At 40.1% G+C, this 23,495-nt stretch overlaps 1 protein-coding gene across 2 annotated transcripts in view; it reads right to left on the bottom strand.

The window, feature by feature from the left end:
* Positions 1–10,124: 10,124 nt before the first annotated feature.
* LOC105920335 (golgi-associated PDZ and coiled-coil motif containing) overlaps positions 10,125–23,495 on the bottom strand; it is a 35,319-nt gene continuing 21,948 nt past the window's right edge. For both annotated transcript variants that reach the window (XM_012855907.3, XM_036134611.1), the window contains 3 exons: positions 13,899–14,063; positions 13,577–13,745; positions 10,125–11,513 (listed from right to left, as the gene is read on the bottom strand). In XM_012855907.3, the coding sequence (XP_012711361.3) occupies positions 11,398–11,513; positions 13,577–13,745; positions 13,899–14,063 (450 nt within the window). In that variant the 3' untranslated portion in view covers positions 10,125–11,397. The remainder of the gene's footprint in view (positions 11,514–13,576; positions 13,746–13,898; positions 14,064–23,495) is intronic.

The raw sequence follows: 23,495 nt of genomic DNA on the forward strand, positions 1-23,495 counted from the left end.
ATTGTCAATAAGGGAAAAGTGAAATTTGAAAAATTATTTTAATTTATTTTTCCATTTTGGGTAACAAAAAACAAAAATGGTTTAACACATAAACGAAAAAGAGGCTCGTTGTTCATATTCCAAGACCGGAAGTGGTCGCTTACGCATTGCAAAAGCACTACATTTTTCAGAATAAAATGTCTTTAGAACCTTGCGCAGATTTGACTTTAGACACGTGAACATAAGGCTTGTCATCCATACAAATCTCAGTGCAGATATCCCAGGTGAGAGGGGGAGTAAGACGATATTCTCTAAGAAAAGTGAGGCGATTTTTCAATTAACATGGCTTACTGCGGTCAAGCCAGCCGCCACTGGGGACACCGCAGTCATGCCAGTCCTCCCTTGGTTTTGAAGGTCATGCGAGCACCAGGCATTACGGTAGCAATGCCTGAGACTACTTTCCAAAATAAAAGCAATGTGTTTGACGTATATCAACCTATTCTATTCTTTGTTTTGTTACACATATGGACAACAGTTAGTTGAAATAATTTCTTACAACTTTATGTAATTTTTATTTATTATTCAGGTCTGCTGGTGAATATGGAAATATATATATTTGGTCATAGTCACTGTTTAGCCTGAATAAATACTAAAAAAATAGCAAACGGGCTTAAACATACTTGCTGTTGCGATGACCCTGATAACTGAGAATTTGGGCAGGGATATTAAAACAATTGTTTTTTTCAAGTGACTACTTTCACTTACAGATGTCAGATTAAGATCTCGGGATGTTACTCATCAAAATCCATGTACATGATGTGGAATTTCTAAATTAAAGCCCTCCAAAGTCTCTACATTAAGTCAATTTCACCTAAGTTGCTGACAACGTTGCTTCTAAACAGTACATTTTCAGGGGATACTGTCACTTCAGCCTGACAGTAGAACACCTCCAGATGTTGCTCAACAAATTTCACCCACATCTGATGTGGAATTTCAAAGTAAAAGCCCTTCAAACTCTCTATATTCACTTTGACCTAAGTTACTGATAATGTTGCTACTGACCCTTATGTTTTAAGGGAAAAGTTTTGATTCAGCATTACAGTAGAACACCTCCATAGGCTGCTCAACAAAGCTCTTTAAGATTTGGTGTGGAATTTCAAAATAAAAGAAATACACATTATATTGCAAAAATATTTGCTTAGCCATCCACATTATTGGAATGAGGTTTTCCAGTCGCTTCTATGGTCACAGGTGTATAAAACCTATGCATGCAGACTGTTTTCACAAACATTTGTGAAATGGGTTGCTCTCAGGAGCACAGTGAATTCCAGTGTGAAGCTGTGATAGGATGCCACCTGGGCAACAAATCCAGCTGTCAACTTTCCTCGCTTCTAAATTTTCTTGAGTCAACTGCTGTATCATAAGAAAATGGAAGTGTTTGGGAATGACAGAACTAAGCCATGAAGTGTTTGGCCACGTAAACTGTCGGAGTGGGTTCAGTGGATACTGAAGTGCATAGAGCGTATAGGTTGCCAACTTTCTGCAAAGTCAATCACTACACGCTTCCAAACTTCATGTGGCCTTCAGATTAGCTCAAGAATAGTGCAGAGAGCTTCATGGAATGGGTTTCCATGTCCGAGCAGCTGTATCCAAGCCCTACATCACCAAGTGCAATGCAAAGCGTTGGAGACACATTCTTTGGAGTGACAAATCACGCTTCTCCATCTAAAAATCTGATGGACGAGTCTGAGTTTGGCGATTGCCAGGAGAACGGTGCTTGTCTGACTTCATTGTGCCAAGTGTAAAGTTTGGCAGATGGGGGATTATGGTGTGGGGTAGTTTTTTAGGACCTGGGCTTGGCCCCTTAGTTCCAGTGAAAGGAGCTCAACCCGATAGAACACCTTTGGGATGAAATAGAGCAGAGAGTGAGAGCCAGGTCTTGTCGTACAACATCAGTATGTGACCTCACAAATGTGTTTCTGGAAGAATGGTAAAAAATTCCCATAAACATACTCCTAAACTTTGTGGACAGCCTTCCCAGAAGAGTCGAGGGCAGGTGAGTGAATCCTTTTACAATACAATATAGTGTATATTAGGTTTCTCAGTGTACTGGAAACTAAATAGTTTTTGTTACACACAGAGAAGAATAATCATTAATATGAATTAAAAAAAGCATGCCAGTCTAAGAAGAAAGCACACAGAACATTTTTGTTGTTATTGTGATCTTTTCTATAATTTGGACAAAAGAGACTCTCAATGGAACTTTGTCTTATTTGTTATTGGCTGAATGAATGTACCGCTTAAAGCCTAGTTTTCTGGGAAAGAAGGATGGCCAAGAATCAGAGAGGGTAAGTAGGCCTATGTCTTTAAGATACAACAGTTAGATTCTGTCTCTTATTTTCAATATGAGAAGCCATATCATAAACGATGATCAAAGTTTTATGAATACCGGGCTTGTTGAACTGCAACATAAGAACATCATCCAGCTTTTTTGTATATTTGTGATAGCGCCCCCCCACAGACACACACACACACACACACACACACACTTTTGATAAACTTTAAGGTTGTTTTATGTTTTTAATCCAGTTTCACATTTTTAAAAGTAACAAATCTGTTATCAAAAGAAACGTTTTTATTGAACCTGAATGTTAAGGTGTGTTTTCCATTGATTGCATTCTTCTTCAACAATAGCTGTATGCTACCCTTTCAGAATATTAACAGTGACAACATCAGATGTGGATGCAATTTGTTGAGCAACATCTGGAGGTGTTCTACTGTCAGGGTGAAGTGACTATAACCACTTAAAACGTACGGATTAGTAGTAACAATGACAGCAACTTAGGTCAAATTGACTTAACGTAGAGCAATTTGGATAAAGAGAATTGTAAAATCTTACGCTGAGTTGCTTTCATTTTTTCATTTTTACTGAAAACTTACATTGTAGTAGCAACATTGACAGCAACTTAGGTCAAACTGAAACTATTGACCCTGAATGTTACGGTGCGTTTCCATCCATGGCGGGGAAAAAGAGATTTTGGAGGGCTTTTATTTTGAAATTCCACCTTGTGTAGATGGATTTCGATGAGTAACATCTCGAGATCTTAACCTGTTATCTCCAAATGAAAGTAGTCACTTGGGAAAACAAATTGTTTTGGTATCCCTGTGCAAATTCTCATTTATTCAGGTAATCGCAACAGCAAGCCTGTTTAAGCTTGCATGCTATTGTTTTAGTATTTATTTAGGCTAAATTCTGACCAGGGGTCCGTTCTTCGTACGTCGCTAACTCAGTTAGCAGGATTTCATTGTTGACGATTTGGCATGATCTTGGATCGTTTGGTTCTTCGAAAGACATCCTGCACTTGTTGTCATAGCAACAAGTGCGCCAGCTTGAGCCTGCTCCAGAGCAGGCTTATTTCATGTAAACAAGATTAGATCACGGCTGTATAAGCGGAGGAGATGGGGAAGTCTGCCGTAGCCATGTCCATTTTTACGACTGCAACCTGTTGCGGAAGGTGCAAGAATAATTTGCAGTTTTTTTTTCTCGAATTAATCGCGTATTGCTCAATAGACAGGATCCTTTAGAGCAGCGCGACAGTGTAGAGATTTTTCTTGGTGGCTGTTATAAACAGACAAACACATCATTTAACAGTGGCTTTTAAAGAGGAAAAAGTGGTATTGGACCCATAAATCTAAAATTTTAAGTTATTTGTATGATGGTTTGCTTTTTATTTTTATCCTATTCAGTAAGAAGATTTGTTCGGGCCATTTTATTGTGAAGTTTAGTTTACTTTGAAAGGCTTGCTTCCTGTCGAGCCGTATATTGTATTAGAAAAAACTATGGTTGGATTATCTAGACACGGAGCAATACAGTTTTACCGTGTAAACTGTGGATGACTTGGAAAAGGAAGATTTTCATTTTTTATGGATAAAGATTGTTTTTTTTTTTTTTTTTGTTAAAATTCCCAGTTTGCACGTGTCCTTTACTTCCCGTATCTAAGGAATGACACTGAAATTTGGATCTCTTGACATAACAAGTGCCTTTTTAAAATACAGTATAATAATTAAAGGCTACCATTTTGTAGAATATTCTTGTATTTCACTTTTACTTGTCCCCATGTTCTAGTGGGTCCCGTGGAGGCTCTGACATAAAAGAGCAAAGTAAATATGAGATTATTAAAATGCAAAAATACATACTGTAGAAAGTGATAGAAACATCTACCATGGACAGTATTTACACATTAATTTGTCTGCTGCTTTTTGCCAGCCCTCTCTCCTGGCTTTAACAGATTTTTAGGTGTTTTAATTAATGACTCAAATTCGGCATAACCTTCCATTAAAAGCTTTTGTTCTGCTGGGAAAAAAACTGTGGGCGTTCTTTGGCCATGCTGAACAGCCAATAGCAGCGCTGCTGATCAATGTTTCTACTATCGATACATTTCCCCTTTTAAACAAACGCATGAACGCGCAGTTGTCTCAGATAACTCAATCCAGCCATACTAATAAACAACAGGTGTGTTCGAAGAACCCAATTAGCCGGATGAAATCATCTTGGATGTCTCATTTGATCTTGGATGTTTTAAGCAACGTACGAAGAACGGACCCCAGAATATATATTTCCATATTTACCAGCAGACCTCAATAAAGAATATTACATAAAACAAAATTATGTGAACCAACATGTGTAAATAATAATAAAATAAGCTGATGCACGTCAAACATATTGCTTTTATTTTGGAAAGTAGTCTCAGACAGCAGGAAACATGTCCGGAATATGAACAGCCTTTTTCCGTTTCTGTTTAAAAGCATTTGTTTTGTTAACCGAAATGGAAAATTAAATTCAAAAAAAATTTAATTTTACTTTTCCCCTTTTGACAATAAAAAAGAGAAACGCTTTGTATTTCGATTTTCTTTTTTGTATTTTAAAACAAAAAAAAAAAAAATCAAACGGCCCTTTGTTTTTGTTTTTTCAATTCCTGTTTCTGAAATGAAAATCCAATGACCAAAAGATACACGGACCCTTCTCCCACCCATCTATGTTTAATTCTGTTAATGTCTTTATCTAACAGGCGTGTTTTTTGTAGCATCATTGTCAGGGTTTTGTTTACCGATGAACTCAGGACGCACACACGGAACTAAAAGTTTGAGTCTTTATTGAAAGAAGTATGCTGGGTGATGAGTGATGAAGACCGGAGGTTCAGGACTGCAGAAAGTCAGGGATGTAGATGATGACAGGAGCTGACGGCCCGGAGACAGATCCACACTTGCTAGGTGCTGCTCGGCTAGCAGGCCTCATAGCACTCAGGTTAGCAGTTCATTGGAGACACCAGGGCACAGAGCTGAGCTTCTCCAGGGCGGCTAGTCAGGTTAGCAGAACTTGAGAGACACCAGGGCACAGAGCTGAGCTTCTCCAGGGCGGCTAGTCAGGTTAGCAGAACTTGAGAGACACCAGGGCACAGAGCTGAGCTTCACCAGGGCGGCTAGTCAGGTTAGCAGAACTTGAGAGACACGAGGGCACAGAGCAGAGCCTTTCCAGGATGGCTAGTCCAGTTAGCAGTTCTCTGGAGACACCAGGACACAGAGCAGAACCTCTCCAGGAACAAACAGTGAACAAACAGTCTTTAGAGTGACTGACAGGACTAACCTTAACAGGAGCAAAACCAAGCTTCCAAGGCAAACCGGGGACTGGCATGGAGAGGTGTGGAATGATGACGGCCCAGTGCTGAACTGAAGGCAGAGGGAGGTTTAAATAGAGCACTTCACAGGTGGAACAAGGGTCTGGCTAATTGACTGGTAAATGATTATCAGGTGTGACTGACTGCTGAGGAGGTGAAGTGAAAATTGACAGAAAGTAACTGATGACTGAAAACTAACAATAAATAAAGTCAAACCTAACCCAAAAGAGATGAAAAAATGAAAATAACAGAAAAACAAAGCCAAACCAAAACTCAACCATGACAATCATCACATCTACTTTTTTCTGTTTTAGGTATTTAAGTACTTTGCGTCTTTAGTGTAAGAGCCCAGACCATTGACGTTCCAGGAGGATACTTTAACTATGGTCCCCATATTTTATTTCCAATTATCAGTGATATTTGTAAGGCCATCAATATATATTGTACTGTAGCAGTTGTGTTTAGACATAACAAAAAGGAAAACAAAAGGAGGCTGGCTGAAATGTAGGACCCCAAAAACAAAAATTAAAATTGAACACGAACAAAGGCATCTTTTGTAAAATAACAACACCTTATTCCTTATGACGAGCATGGAGGTCTTCAGAGTGAGCCGCCTCGGCCAATAACATATGGTAGTAATAAGCATCAAGAACTTCCGTCAGAACTTTAATTCAACTGACTCAGATTGAAAGAAAACAGGCAAATACCCAAAAAGCTGGGTTATTTGAACTGTACAAATTAAGAAAATATGTGGAACATGAACATATATAAGTTAGATTTTTCTCCGTCAACAAAGCGATGGAATCTCACCAAAATAGCATAAATGTGTCCAGTTTGATGGGGTCCAGTTTTAATGTGTGTAATGTGATGAACATTTTAGACCTAATAGGTTGGAGGTTATGATAAGTGATCTCGAAGAGAAGATGTTACCACAGATCACCGCCGCCTGCCTGTTCAGTCACCTTCCTCCGGGGGTTGGTAATTTCTCTATCATCTTCTTTGCTGCGGCGGCGTCTTCAAAACGAAGGCGTTCCTTACCGAGGGAGATCCAAAACACTGCAGGGTACTGCATGGTGTACTTCAGTCCCTTGGTTCTGCAGATACGTCTGACTTTGAAAAAAGTGTTCCTCTTTTCTTGTACGTCCCTTGTGAAGTCTGGAAAGAATTCTATCTTGTTTCCCCTCCAGTGAAAAGTTCCAATTTCTCTAGCTCTGAGTCGTATTTTCTCCCTGTCTGCGAAGCGAAGGAATCTCACCAGGATGTGGCGGGGTTTGGTTGGCGTGTTTTGTCTGTCTTCTTTCAGTGTACCAGGTATTCTGTGAGCCCTCTAAATTACGATTTGATCTGCGTCTTGGTCTTGTGGGAGCAGGGATCTCAGTACATCCATAACGCACTCCAGCACGCCATTCCCCTACTCCGAGAGCTCCGGAACACCCTTAATCCTCAGATTATTTCTCCTGCTGTAGTTTTCTTGGTACTGAATCCGACCTTCCAGCTGTGCAACTTTCGATTTCAGCTAAGCTGTGCTCGTAATGAGCGCCACGTTCTCATCTTCAAGTTGCAACACTTTTTTTGGCTTCTCCAATCCTGCTGCTGAGGCTGGTCACATCGGATTTCAGTGAGTCCAAACAGTCTTTAATAGTAGTCACGTCTGCCCCGACGTGTTGTATTTTGTCTTGAAGGTCCCGGTTCATAATACGAATCTCGTTTATGATCGATGAGTCTGTCTCTGCGTCAGCGGGCTTCTCCATGCTAGTGTTAGCATTAGCCTCATTGGCTCGTGACTGCGACATCATCATTTGGTAGATTTTAGGTCCCGGTGTGTTAGCCTTGGATTTTTCCCTCTATTCACTGTGCTGCTTAGTTTATACCGTACTCCCACAAGTTAGGCCTTCTGACGGAATGTGTAAACGTAAAATTGGCCGATATCAGCTCAAGCTCTTACGCATGCGTCTTCTCCTCGCCGCATCGCCACCAGAAGTCGAAGTCATCCAGGTTTTGATGTCATCAAGACATGCCTGTAGTCAAAGTAATTGATTGGATTCATCAGTATTTATGGATAAATATACCGGACTATCATCAGCATAACAGTGGAAATTAATCCCATGCTGTCTGATAATTTTACCAATTGGAAGCAAATGTATAGTAAAGAGAATCGCCTCAAGGACTGAACCCTGTGGTACTCCACAAGTATCCCTAGAGTTTGAAGATATAAATATGAACAAACTGGAATATGTCAGACAGATAAGATTTAAACCACCCTAATGCTCTTCCCTTCATCCCTACAGTATGCTCAATTCTAACTATGAGAATATTTTGATCCACTGTATTGAATGCAGCACTGAGATCTAACAGGACAATGAGAATATCATTAGTGAGCTTCATCAGAGCTGTTTTGGTGCTATGATGAGCTCTGAAGATTGACTGAAAGGCTTCAAATAGGTCATTTATTTGTAAATGTTCAATTACTTGAATAGTAACTACTTTCTCAAGAATTTTAGATAGGAAAAGAAGATTAGCTTCATCTGTCAGTCTGTAATTTAGTAAGCCATCTTGATTAAGAGAGGGTTTCTTAAGTAAAGGTTTAATAACCAGTATTTTAAAAGTCTGTTGTACATACAGTATCCATTTACTAAGGATAGATTAATCATGTCTAAAATGGGGGCATTAGTCAAAGGGGATATTTTTCCTAAATAACTTGGATTGGGTTGGGATTGGGTCTATAACATGCAGGTTTAGATGAAGCTGAAATTTTAGATAACTTAGAAAGCTCCGCTGCTTCTAAACAATTCAATCAATCAATCAGGTTTTGATTGCTTCAACACTCCCTCACTTACTGAGAATGATGTAATCATGTTTGGGAGGATACCAATGATTTTATTTTTAATAGAATCAATTTTATTTTTGAAGAATCCCATAAAGTCATTACTGCTAAGAGCTGAGGGAATGGATGGATCAACAGAGCTATGACTCTGGGTAAGTTTGCCAACTGTACTAAAGAGAAACCTAGGATTATTTTTATTCTCCCCTGTAAGAAATACTGAGAGAAAGCCGGGTTTCCTTGCATCCACCGGGACCGGTAACAGTGTGACACATGCTGAGAGTCGTCATTTCATGGTGGATATTTGTGTACGTGAAAAATAAAGTAACTTTAGAGATTAGTTTACTCTTTAACTGTTCTTTATTAGTATTGTTGTAGTGTGAATCTGTTATTTGCACTATATGTGTTTCCTGCTGGTCTGGTAAGATATTATGATTGCTGTTAGCATTTGATGCTAATGCTAATTTCGTAAATACTGCTGTTGCTTAGAGTTGCTGTAGTTGAAGTTGCGCGACTTGTGTTGTTGCTACTGATCCAGGAGTGATTGTATGGGGCTTGCTGGGGTTCTGATTGTTTATTTCTGTAACTGTTTTGCTAATTTGTTTAGTGAAAGTCCTAATTAGGCTCATAGGCACTTTTTGTATGTTTGTTTCTTTCATAGACCACACTCATATGCTCCATGAGCCCCAACATGTAACATATATTTCACATGTAATTATGCCACTCAGCCTGTTATGGACCATGTTCCGTGTTTGGAGTTATATTAAAGTTGCCGTTGTTAATCACCAGTCTCCTGATTCTCTAATTGGAATCTCCCATTCATGGTGCCACTTCAACCAGCATCCCTATTCTAGTTCAGATGTAAGAGTGTTTGCTACATCCTCTATTAATGATGAAATATTTGCTGCTCTAACCAGCGAAGGGTCTACAACAGTAGACCATTTTTCCAGATTAGGTAAGATTCTGTAGATGTGTAGAGCGCCATATTCTCTCCAGTTTTCTTCCATTACCAGCTCTAAATTAAACGAGGGAGCCAGCTTCCTGTGAATAGTCACCTTCTTTTTCAAGGGAGCTACGTTGTCTAATGCAAAACGCAACAAGGAAGTGACACCATCAACAAAAGCAGCAATTTGTGAATGCGAAGAACATTGCCTCACTCTCCTGGGTATTTCTGTGATACTGATAAAATTAAAAGGGGGACAGACTCTTTACAGTTTGATACAGCATTTTCTGATAAAGATCTACTATAATGAAACCCTTTGGGTTCCAAGTTCACCAGTTATCAGTGTAGCCCACATTGTTTTCAGGACACCACCTAGGCAACCAGTGGTTGAATGGTGACATGCAGCTAAACATGTCATCACTGGTCAGATCAGGTAGGCGACTAGAGAAAATTATGGAGTCCGACATTGCAAACTTACACACTGAAGCAACACTAACTTTAGTGACCTCCAATTGGTGTAATCGGGTGTCATTACCGCCAACATGAACAACAGGTCTATATAGATCTGTGTATTAAAGCCAAATGCAGAAATGCTGCTTTTAGAAGTCTGTGTGTTTGTCAGCCTTTGCATCTGTATGATGGCTCCATCATATCAGGGTTTCCATTTCAGGATACTTCAAGTTTGTTAAACAGAAACAAAACCATACAAGAGAAACATCATTATTTATCCTGATCTTCAGCAAACATTGCTACAGATAAAAAAATATTTTTTGGGGAGCGTTTTCAAACAGAGTCCACAAATCAAAGCTGACAAACTACACCAAGGTTTGGATAAGCGTTACAACAAATATATGGTTTATTTAAGTCAAAAACAAGCAGGTGGATAATGAATGATTTGGCTGAATTTATAAGGGATGCAGAGTGCAGAAGAGGGAGCTTTGTAAAGCTGGGATGCATTCAACCTTCCTGCTCTTAGTTTGGAGGGGGCTGTTTTGGTGGATTTGCTTCTATTGTTGGTTATGTGTTTCCACATAACCAACAGTGTTAGAAATAACAATAAAATACAACATATCTAAAAGGTATACCAATGTCAAACAGAAAACAAACAAGATTATATACCTATTAATAACTGGGATGGATACTGGTTTCTTCTAGAGATATTTATAACATGTGATACAGTGGGTAATGACAACACTGACCTTCCGGGCTTTCAACGACCAACTAAATATGGTGGGACAGATTTGTGAACTTTCATTGATCTTCTCAGAGAATACAATATGTGACGTCTTTGAAGTTATTTGCTTTAAAGAAAACTCAAGAAAAGACAAATATTTGACAAGATCACATAAAAGGATTGCATCCAAGGTACTATCAACAACCTGCAAGAGGCCAGTTGTTGCCCTAAGAGTTACTGAAGGACATGACCGGTCACCAAAGGGCACATCCTATTGAATTTACGCACAAAAACATGTGCTACAGTAACTTTTCAAAAATAAGATAAAACCTAAACCCAGGCGAAGTGTGAACATATTTGTAGTCTAAATGAGTTCGTGAACGTTTTTCTACTTTTCTAACTCCCTTTTCCTTCTTTTATTTTCGCATAATTTCTTGAAAATAGTTCCTCATAACAATATTTGTAACTGATAATGAAGAAAAACACTCCATGTCTCCCCAGACAGTGACTCCTGAAATATATTAAATAATGAAGAGATTAAATTAATCCACTTTTATGTCTGTGCCTCTTTCTCTCTCAAAGTGTTATCCTGTCAGCTACCATAACTAAAACATATCCCCACTCCCGTTACCACAGCATCAAACACTGACTTTCACATTAAAAAGCACAGTAAGATCAAGGGGCCCCAACCCACAAACTCCACTTTGTCTATGTCAGGAGTGGAAACTGGCAAAATGGACATTAAAAGTCGGTTTCCTCCAAGTTCCTCAGATTGTCAGTGAACTGTTTTCAGTTCTTGTCCATTTTATGAAGAGTAGTCATTTCCTGATGGCTTTGAAGGAGTTTCCTGTGGATTTGTCTGAGACGACATCCCAAGATTTCCATTCTCTGGTCCATTGCTCAGCGACATCTTCTCCAAAGCTGAAAAATGGGAAAAAAGATTAGTTAAAAGCAGAAAACTGTAGTTCTTCATCAAAATATAGAATAGAATTCTGAGCTATGCTTGTGGAACGTATAGAAAAACATACATCAAGTAGGGCAAAATTTACTTTTTTGTCCATGAGGGGCAATTTAAAGGCACAGTGAAAGAGCACAAGACAATAATCATTAAAAACACAATATACATAGAAATACAAAGTGCAATGTGGATATCTATCATTAAATATGTACACCAAAAAATGCTACATTTCAAGTGAACATAATTCAATACTCATCAACTTGTTTATACTCATCTTAAAGAAGTGGTGTGTTCTATTTCATCTCTCCTGACTGCCAGAGGGTGGTACTGAAAGCACTGAATGTTCCCTTCTGGCATGCGCAGTTTGAGTAATTATACCAACAGAGTCACACCTGTGATGCCGGATGACCACTCAGAGGCTATATAGCCTGGTGTCATCCAAGGCTCTATTTGTTGTGTGTGTCACTACGCGCTATTGTCCAAGATGGCGATGACCAGTGCTCTATACGAAGCAGAGAGTGATGGATTAATTAGCGACAGCGATGGGAGTCATCATCATCTGATAGCGATATGAATTTTTTTAGAAGAGTTTCTTGACAGCAACTGGACTTTTGATGGAATCCAGCTGTAGGGCCCCTGTACTTATGGAACCATTATTTATCCTACACTTGCTGCTATTGCACTTCTGGTTAGACCTAAACTGCATTTCGTTGCCTTGTACCTGTACCTGTGTAATGACATTAAAGTTGAATCAAATCTAATCTAATCTGTACCAGTTTGAGCCAAGGAGACCAAAAAGGGACGATGTGAGTTGAATCTGTCTGCTGCGGCACTACAGCCGTCTCCTTATTTTTGTTGTTATTCTTCTCAGTTTGTTCTTCTTGCCGATGAAATATCTCAGGGTCAATATCAATTAAAATTAGTGCTATCAGTTTTAACGTGTTATTGTTTGACAATAACGGCGCCTTCTTTAACACGTGTTAACAGCATTATTGTTTTTTTCCCCCACCACGGCTTCCGGACTGTTTTTTTTTTTTCCCCTCGGTTTACATTGTACTAAAATTGCTAGAGACTTGCATAACAGGCCCGTGCTCACTGTTGCGAAGCCCACTTATTTTATGCGACATTGGTCTTCTTTTTTCTAAAGTCGCTTCTTAATTTCATGAGTTGCGGGTTGCAGTTTTTTGTGCTTGTTTGAGAAAGTGAAGTGGATTGTTTCAGCTCTGAACTAAGTGACACTGCCGCACTTCAGACACCAGCCGAAATATCCCTCCACCTCATAACGTACTGAAGCTCCTGCCATAGGATTAGAGTTAAAATAAGCAATGTCTTTTTGTTTAATTTATGTTTTTATTTCTTTACCGATTAACGCTAAATTCATTAAATCACCACAAACGTATTAGTTTTAGTTATAGCTAATGATCCACTGATTTATCCTTTTTGACGGGACTTCCCCTTTAAGCGTTCCTTTTATTTTTTCAGCAGTATATTTTGAGGCAACTTAGTGCATTTTAGTGTAAAAGTAACAGTAAGTAAAAGTGTGACTGAAAAACTGAAAGCAGAGAGCTCAGCTTTGATTCAACATGCAAGGAGTGTATGTATGCATATTCTTGCCAACAACTTAGTAAAAAAAATCATCAGATTTGTTAAAAAAAAACAAAGAAGTACAGATTTGCTGTGATTCATATATCTTCAGCAACGAAGAATCACCCTGTTTTCGTTTAATGTTTCATGTTCAGTTGAACAGTTCAGCATGGCTTAAAAATAGACAAAGACTTAGCAATTAAAAGGGAGTCAAAATACATTCTGAGACTCAGGTTGGCTGTATTTGTACATTTAATAAAGGCTTTGGTGCATATCTATGTTTTTTCCTACTGTCACATTGGAAAGTAGGAAACTGGAACGCAACTCGAAGATGACATAATCTCCAACTTCCCAGGTCTGAGTTCCAAGGTAAAAGGAATGCAGCATAGTTAAATTTGATTCTGCCAAGCACCTTGTATTTGATAAACCTATTTCCTCTTACCCTGAAGTGATGCTGAGCTGTTACTTGGCTGTGCTGTTGTGCTGCTGTCCTCTAGTTCATCTAGGTAAAGTCGGTACCGATGGCCACTGTCATCCTCATACTCCACATTCTCATCATCACTGTCCACTTCCGGAGCCACGTACACGACCTCAAACTCAATTTGTCCTCGCTGTCACAAACACCCACAATGAGCATGTTAAACACACAAGCTGTTCAACTGTTCATGAATAAATCATTCTTTAATTGTTCGTGCCTTCTGGTCATCAAGTAAGGACACACCATTCCAGGTACCGAGCAGTTCTCATAGACAGTGAGGTGTTACCTGCTGAGACAGAATGGTGACAGCCTCTTTGTGCTTTGCGTCTCGCAGATTGATGCTGTTAACAGCAAGGATGGCATCTCCAACATGCAGACCTCCACATCTGTCTGCAGGCTGGCTGGGATGGATCTCTGAAATTAGAATGGGAACACCGTGCTCCTTCCCACCCTAAAGAACACAGACATGAAATGATCAGTCCTTGTGTCAAACTAACAAGTGAAATGTACAAAACCTGTAATGTTACATTTTAAACCCAAAGATTTCAACATGATGCCTACAAAATGGAGACAAGCAGAAGGGAAAATAGGCAAGCTACTCCATACAAACAACACAAGAAGCTAAGGAATTAAATAAGATAGTAGTGTTTTACTATCAGAAAGTATAAACTCAAAATATAGCAGATGTGATTAAAGACGCGGCCTATAAATGAGGCAAACAGATAAAGCAATTAGTCTCCTTCACACCAGATTCAGATTGCATCCCAATAACCACAAACCTTGGCAATGTGGTTTTAAAATATAGCATCCATTAGCTAGTGTAAGGGGGAAAAAAAACATTTTCTTTGCGGGGAGCTTGGTGGACAGAGAGAAAGGAGGACAACATAGCAGTTCTTCTGTCGCAACATGTGCCTTCGGGGGGAGAGACAGCGTGTGTTTAAGGAAGAGGCAGAGAAAGCCATCCCTACCGATAACAGAGACAGTGCCGGTTGGTGGGTTGGGGGTGGTGGCGGGGGGCTTGCTGCCCGATCGGATAGTCTGAGCATAGTGGCTCAGAGACTGATCACGCCGTCAATTTCAACGATCCCGCGTTATGGCCAAAAAAAATTACTGATTCTGATCGAGTGAATGTTGTGTGTTTAATGGCAAAAAGGAAGCCTTTCTCAGAGATGGCAAATGAACTACTAGCAGATTCAGAGGGTCTAACCACATTTATGAAGTGAAGTCATCTAAGACTTGTTTGGAGGACAAAATTCAATTAAATTCAATTTTATTTATATAGCGCCAAATCATGAAACATGTCATCTCAAGGCACTTTACAAAGTCAATTTCAATCATATTATACAGATTGGGTCAGATTATACAGATTGGTCAAAAATTTCCGATATAAGGAAACCAGTTGATTGCATCAAAGTCCCGACAAGCAGCATTCACTCCTGGGGAAGCGTAGAGCCACAGGGAGAGTTGTCTGCATTGTACATGGCTTTGCTGCAATCCCTCATACTGAGCAAGCATGAAGCGACAGTGGGATAAAAAACTCCCCATTAACGGGAAGGAAAACCTCCGGCAGAACCGGGCTCAGTATGAACGGTCATCTGCCTCGATCGACTGGGGGTTACAGAAGACAGAGCAGAGACACAACGAGAGACAAAAACAATATTTCTGTAAAAAGCAGGTAATTGAATAAAATAAAAGGCATAGGAGAATGAAGTATACAGTTAAATTGACTTTTTTGGTGTGTGTGTGTGTGTGTGTGTGTGTGTGTGTGTGTGTGTGTGTAGCAGGTGTAGAGTGGGGCCCCAAAAACACTGTGTTTTAAATATTCACTATACAGTTGACTTTTGTTTAAATATCAATTCAATTCAGTAATAATTTATTTATCCCAAAGGGAAAATAAATGTTGAAGTAACTCCTTTTGTCAAGGATTTATAGATGGTGATGGCTGTGGGTAGGAAAGATCTCCTGTAGCGGTCTGTTTTACAACCAATCTGAGGAAGCCTTTGACTGAAGAGACTCTGTTTTCCAATGACAGTTTCATGATAAGGATGTTCAGGACTGTCCATAGTTTTCTTGATTTTGTGTGAAATCCTTTGCATCATCGTCTCCAGAGGTTCCACATTCGTCCCCAGAACAGAACCAGCCTGCTTTATCAGGTTGTTGAGTCTTTTTAGGTCCCTGGCTCTGATGCTGCTGCTCCAAAAGATGATGGCAGAAGAGATAACGCTCTCAACAGCAGACTTATGGAAGATATGCATTATCTTGCTTCAAACCTTGAATGACATAAGCTTCCTCAAAAAGTACAGCCTCCTTTCTTGTAGATGGCTTCACAGTTGTGTCTCCAGTCCAGTCTGTTGTTTAAATGAACACAGAGGTATTTATATTCCTCAACCACCTCAACTTCTTCTCCCAAGATGGAAATTGGGTTTGATCTAATCCTGTTTCTTCTGAAATCTACAATCATTACCTTTGTTTTGTTCACATTGAAAAAGAGATGATTGCTTCCACACCATCCCACAAAGCGGTCCACCAGCTCTCTGTACTCAGTTTCTTAACCATCTTCGATACACCAGTATAGGGTTAGTATAGAGTATTTCAGTAGATGACAGGAGTCAGACTTGTGCTAGAAGTCTGAAGTGTACAGAGTGAAAAGGAAAAGCGAGAGCACAGTCCTCCCCAGAGCTGTTGACCACCAAGTTAGACACACAGTCCCTCAGTCTCACGAACTGTGGTGTATTTTTCAGGTAGTCTCTGATCCAGGTGATTGTTGAGGCCTCCACCTGAGTCTTCTGGAGTTTCAAACGAAGCAGATCAGCCTAATTGTGTTAAATGCACTGGAGAAATCAAAAAACATGATCGTCATAGTGCTGTCTGCTTTGTCCAGATGACTGTGGGTTTGCTGAAGCAGGTGTACGATAGTGTCTTCAACTTCAACCCCACAGCGATAAGCAAACTGCAAGGGGTCCTGATATGTGCTGGTTTGCTTAGATTGAAGAGGCGCTGCAGAATCCCAGAGTTGCTCTGCACAGACCTTCCGGACTCTGGGGCTGACACCATCTGGACCTGCAGCCTTGTTCCGGTTCAATCTCTACGGCTGCCTCCTCACCTGACTTCTAGAAACAGAAAACTGGGAGGGGAAGGGAGCAGCAGTATCTCTTGATTTGGTTGAAGACAAACTAGTAGAAGCAGAAGAGTCCATGACTGAGGTAGAGGATAAAACATCTGACCTGTGACAGGAAAGCTGTGTGTCAAAGGAGGGGAGGATGGCGAGCCTGTTCCTGAACTAAACCTATTGAAGAATGTGTTCAGCTCATTTGCTCTGTCCACTCTCCATCTATCTTTCTACATGTAAGCGCTGTATACCCGCGTACACCCTGGACTACACTGTCCGACTTCATATGAGCTCCTGAAGCATCGACACCCATTGTACAAAGCTTAATTTTTTTTACAAACACGGCAAAATTCTTCGTCATCTTTACCGTCGAAAGGCTGCAGCCATGTCCCGAATTCCGTGTTTTCCATTCGCTTTTGTTGAAATTTGCATTTTCCCATTCTCTAGCTCTTTCTCCGCCTTGAGCTCCTTTTCCGAACATTGTAAAAACATACGGCTTTACGATCAACCAGAAGCAATTCCGCGCAAACACAAGGAATCAGTTATATCTGATAATATATCTGATGAAACTGTTTTTATGACCATATTTTTTAGAAAAAAATAAGGCATTTTTAATGCCACAGATTATCACATTTAATGACTTTTAATGCCAATTAAGGCTTTAATTTTAAGAAATGTCATTTAATGACTTTTAATGACTTTCAATGCCCCGTGAAAACCCTGTCATATACACCTCCTTGCTATCCCTGATCTTGACTTTGAGCTGCTTCTGTCCTTTATGTCCTCTCCATGTGGCTTGCATGTGACTTGCAAAGAGAAATACAATTGGTAATTTAAAGACCTTGTAAGGCTTCTTCAGCATTCTCACAGCCCTTTTTCTTACAGGTAGTCTCTTGACAAGGGGTTTATAATCAGAGCAGAGAAAAACAAGGTTGTGATCTGATTTCCCCAGGGGAAGTTTTGATTTTGAAATATATGAATCCTTGACATTTGTGTAAAACAAATCCAGTGTCTTGTTTTCTCTGGTAGAGCAGCTGACAGAGAGTGTAGCAGAGTGAGGCGTGAATAAAATCACCAGATATTGCCACAAAAGAATTGGGGTGTTGTGTTTGCATCTTAGCAATAAAAGGAACTGATGACATCACATACATTGTCGGCAACAGATAACGGTGGTATGTAAACAACCAACAAAACAACCCTGGTGAACTCTTTTGGCAAATAATATTGACTGCCAATAGTTCAATATCTCGACTGCAGAGACAACACTTCACAGTAACGCGTGCTGGGTAACACCATTTGTTGTTGACAGGCACTGCTAATCCACTTCCTTTCCTTATCCTGCTGCTCTTTAAATCTGTCTGCTTGTATAGTCAGGAAGCCCAGCAGGGAGACGGAGCTGGGATTAGGGCTGCTCAATTATTGCAAAAATTATAATCACGGTTATTTTGATTGAAATTGAGATCTTGATTATTTAACAAGATTATTCATCAACTTGACGAGTTTATTGAACATAAACAATGGTTGTTAATGTTTTCTTAGGATTTCAAACATTTTTGAAAAGATTAGACAAATAGAGTCATTCCCGGGAGTGACCAATGACAGCGACTAATGATTTTCATCACCACCGTGGAAAAGACTCAACTCATGAGACGTGACGGCAGCGTATTAAATCGCACTGGTGGATTGCTCGTTTCCCAGAAATTTTATTGGTTATGAAATTGGAGGGTTTTGGTATTTTCAAAGCAGTCCGTGACTGACAAGCATCAAGAGTCAGAAGCTTCGGTTGGAATTGGCTGATTCTTGCTTTTATCTATCTATGTCTATCTACAAAAGAAAAATACCCCCGGGTACATCCTATATATGAGACAAGGAATCAGCAAAGAGCATATCATCATTTTAGGGACGCACCTCACAGCTGATCAGATAAATGGCTGTAGCGCCATGTGACAAAAGTTTAACATTGTTCAACTTTCTTGTGTTGCATCGCAAACCTTTGTGTGCACGTCAACGTGTATGAGCTTGAAATTTTTCACCCGTCGGTTGGCTGGAGGAGTTGTGGGAGGAGTCTACAGCATAGTGGCATGCAGGCATGGCACTGGATTCACAAAACATAACAGCACGAGAGTCAACTAAGAAATAACAAATATTGATCATTATGTTTTTATGATCGTTGAAAACTAAAATCGTAATCAAGATCAATATCCGATTAATCACCCTGCCCAAGTTGGGGATATGATCCTGCACCCATGTCTCAGTAAAACACATAATACTGCCTTCCCAATACTCTTGCTGAGTCCTTGTCAGGGCTTGAAGTTCATCCAACATGTTAGCTAATGATGCAAACCACTCTTTTTGCACTAAATACAGAAGCAAATTTGTCATCTCAACATTTAATTTCACATGTGGTAATCCTCTCTATATAGATTTGTAATCAGAAATTTTTGGTGAAATTGGTTCGAAATAGAAGTAGACATCTGCAGGTGAATGCACACACTTGTCAATGGTAATGATTTAGGACATTTTCTGGTATATTTACCAACCCTGTGTAGACCTATGGGCTTTCTGGGGAACAAAGCCCAGTCCTAATGCGCTTGACTCCATTTTTATGGTAAAGGTTTAGGTCAGGATTTTGTGTGGTCTTTCTAACACGTATTTTCAAATTTGCTGAATGTGAGCCTCCCCTTGGAATAGGTAAGGATAACCAAGCCCCCCCCCCATTCATAAAATATCCATCCAAATATTTCCATCTTAGAGGCTACTTTTATTGACACATCACGGACAGACGGCCTACTTTTAAAATTCATTCATTAAAGCAAATTCAAAAACGATTGTTTTCAGCAGCAGACAAACTGAACTAAACAGACGCCAATGTCAAACTGAACTCACGTCAACAGGAGACAACTGAAATAATATTAATAAAAAAGATAACCTGAATTTAACAGACGTCAACGTATTCCATATTCCGATTTACTTTTTAGGCTAATTATACACAATTTAAACCTATTGCTATTTTAACAACCATGTTCTCAAGCATTCTCAATGCCAACAATGAGGACATGCCTTTGATGCGCAAAGCTGTTTGATGCGGGGTTGTACAGAAGAAAGAAACAGAAGAAGCGCAGCCAAGTCATCCTGCACTTGTAGCCTCGACCGGTATTTGTTTTTGATCAGGGTGAGAGTGGAAAACCCACATTCACACAGGTAAGTGGAGGTGAGGGGATCAGGACTCTCATGGCTTTGGCGGACACATGGGGAAACTTGCTCCCGACACTCAGCCAGAATGGCATAATTAGCATTTCCACCAGTCTCTGTTTTAAGTCCACATTTGAGCTGAGCTCAACAAGAGCCTCCTCCTTTTGGATGCTCAGTTCATGGCAGACTGTGGTTGGGAAAGAGAAGGGGTTTCTGACCCACTGGTTTCCCAGTGGCTCCTCTCCAAAATACTCTCCGAACTGATCACGCAGCCCGTTCGCTGATGACCGGCTTCACAGAGTTGAGCGGCAGCGCTGTCTTATATTTCTTCACGCCTCCTCTGTGACTCTTTGGCGCCCCCCAGGGGAGGCTTAGCCTCGTGAGACCATCCTGATCTCGCGAGTTTTCAAGGTTTCACTCGCAGATCAGTCTGGATACTCTCCGTTGAAGAAAATTTGGAGCCGTTCACCAAACGAACGTCCAATCAGCGTTGGCTTTGAGGCGGGTTGAGGTGTGACGCAACGGGAAGCGCGTCAGTTCAGCCTAAAGAACATGGCGGCTTCAGCCGATGAAACTAGCGTTAGCGTGGCTATCGAGCAAGTTTTATCGGAATTACAGAGTATTTCTTTGCTGAGCTAACGAGCCTTTACCTGCAGCTGCAAGAGTAGCTTGGCTTGTGGTTGTGTTTTCGTCGTCGCTCTGTTACGAGCGACGACGAATCTGATTGGTTCATTTGGCCCGTCTATCACCAACATAGGCCAATCAGCTAACCAGTATTTTCGCCCCTTCCCAAAATTAGTTCAACGGAAGGTTTCCAGATGGATATGCGGAGCAAATCTATCTGGCGGAGTCAGGTAAGGGGAGGCTTGCCTCACCTATTGAAAACCACTGTTCTAACACATAGTTTGATCTAAACTATTTGGTTTTATCTCTGGCTGCATATTGTTGTCCTTCTGGAAGGCAAATGTTTGGCCCAGACACAAGTCTTTTGCACTAGGTTATCTTCCAGGATTGTCTGTATTTAGTTTGCTTTATCCTCTCTGGTATTCTGACCATCTTCCTTGTACCTGCTAAAGAGAGGGATCCTCACAGCATGATGCTCCTAGCACAGTGTTTCACTGTGGTGTGTTCTGGGTGCTTTGCAGTGTGAGTTTTCCTACACTGCATTTTGCAAGTAGGCCAAAAAGCTCAGTTTGAATCACATCACATTTTCCAATTAAAAAAAACCCATTGAAAACTATGTATAATTTTCCGTTCGGTTCAAATCACTATAGAATGTCCTAAAGTTTGCTGTTGTAGCCCAAGATATTGTGCTAAAGTTTAAAAGGGTATGAATATTTTGCAAGACACTGTACAGTAGCTGGCTGAAAGATAAAGTACAATTTTTTTCTAATAAAGACAGGTCTATTGGAGACTGATGAGTAAAGAAGTAAAACTAACGCAGCAACATGTGTCCATCCTGGATGCTGATCTTTTAGTTTATACCATTACCTAAATTGTGGCACCTAGAAATTATGTCTGATTTAAGGTGTTACTTGTTATAAACCAGTATGTACTATGTATGTACAATTCATGTAATTTATAGTAATTAAAAATGTATATGCTAATATACAGGTAACCCCAAAATTATTCATATCCCATGCAGATTGAGTTTTATTTACTAGAATTACCAGGGTTTTCGACCTCCCCCCTGAAGTCCCGAAAGAGGGTCAAAAGACCCTGAGTCCAAACTGACGACTCTGGTGGCTCAAATTAGCATCCCTTGTTTAATTGTAAATAGGGCCATTGCCTGAGGAATCAGCAGGGGGGGGGGGGGGGGGGGGGGGCCGAACTCACAAAAGCATTCCACACTTCTGTACTGTCAGGCCAGAAGGTACGTGTGAATAGTCCATGTTGGGGGTGGGTGCGATCTATGATGGAGGCAGCTCTACAGTAGAAAACTAACCAAATTAATTGTGTTGATCCACCTCAAAAAAATCATGCAAAAGGTGTAGCAAAAGAGATCTGGGAGACTTTGCACATGCAAATTTGCATGCAACCTTTTGTGCTGTGGAGGATAAATAGGTGACTGCTTCATCTATTTAGTTCACAAGAAACAAAATGCATAAGAGGTTGACCGCTCAGGAGGCATTGGAACTGATTCTGAGCAGTGCCAGCCCTTGTGATTCAGATGGAGAAGATATAGACCTTCAACCGGATTCGGACTCTGAGCTGTCTTCAGGTTAGATTTCTCAACCTACCTATTTTATTTTCCTGACTATTTTTTTTATTTAGAACCAAACAAAAAGTTAATTTGAAATTGTTTATCTTGCAGATGAGGAGACTCTCCCTCTACCAAAAAAGAGAGCTCGTTTGGGGAGTGAGCCGTCAGAGACCGCGAAAGACTGATGAGTAAAGAAGTAAAACTAACGCAGCAACATGTGTCCATCCTGGATGCTGATCTTTTAGTTTATACCATTACCTAAATTGTGGCACCTAGAAATTATGTCTGATTGAAGGTGTTACTTGTTATAAACCAGTATGTACTATGCATGTACAATTCATGTAATTTATAGTAATTAAAAATGTATATGCCAATATACAGGTAACCCAAAAATTATTCATATCCCATGCAGATTGAGTTTTATTTACTAGAATTACCAGGGTTTTCGAGTTTTAGTCCATGAGGTAGACAACTTGTCTGTTTTTAAAAATAGGTTTAACACTTTCCTTTTTGATAAAAACTTATAGTTAGAGTGGCGTAAGTTTTCCTGAGCTATCTCTGTAGTTATGCTGTTATAGGCGTGATGGAGGACATACACTTCACTTTCCCTCAATGTGCTACATTCTCCTACTACTCTCCAGTTTTGTATTGCTTGCTGTTTTTTCAGCTTTTAACTTTATGTTCTCTCCATGTTTTTCTCTTCACAGTAGCTCCACCTGGCCTTGCGTGCTATTAAGCTGTGACATCGTCCTGGAGAGGGGCATCGGTTGAGCTTCTGCTGCCAACATCTTCATGTTCTCCTATAGATGGTACAATGGTCCCTGTCTTTCAGAGTTCAGGCTTTTCTCTCTCTCAGAGACAGCTATTGGTTGAGTTTTTACTATTACTAACTGCATGTGCTCACTTTGAGCCTCTAGACTTGAAAAAAGTCTAGAGGCTCTATACTGGCTCAGAGTCCATCTGCTTAGTTGTGTTTCTTTTCTATATGAAGCCACTAATGGGGCTACTACTGCCATTACCCTGCTACTTCCTTCTAACATAGAAAGTAATCCTAGATCAGTGCTTCTGTGTTCTTTTTGTGTCTGCTCTGTCTTCTCAAATCCTCAGTTGGTTGTGGCAGATGGCTGTTCACTGAGCCTGATTCTGCTGGAGATTTCCTTCTGTTAAAGGGGAGTTTTCCTTTTCACTGTCACTTTCTTATTGCCTATTATGACTGACTGTCCTAGCTGGGGTTTTGATAACTTGACAGAAGTGCCTGTAAAGTGCCTTTAGATGGCATGTGTTGTAAACTGTGGCTTTATAGATAAACTGGATTGAAATATAAATAATTTTAATAGGTTTTTAATAAGGTGGCAGCCCCTCCCTGGGCTGCCACCTTA

The sequence above is a fragment of the Fundulus heteroclitus genome, unplaced genomic scaffold (genome assembly GCF_011125445.2).
Source record: "Fundulus heteroclitus isolate FHET01 unplaced genomic scaffold, MU-UCD_Fhet_4.1 scaffold_86, whole genome shotgun sequence".
Classification (NCBI taxonomy): Eukaryota; Metazoa; Chordata; class Actinopteri; order Cyprinodontiformes; family Fundulidae; genus Fundulus; species Fundulus heteroclitus.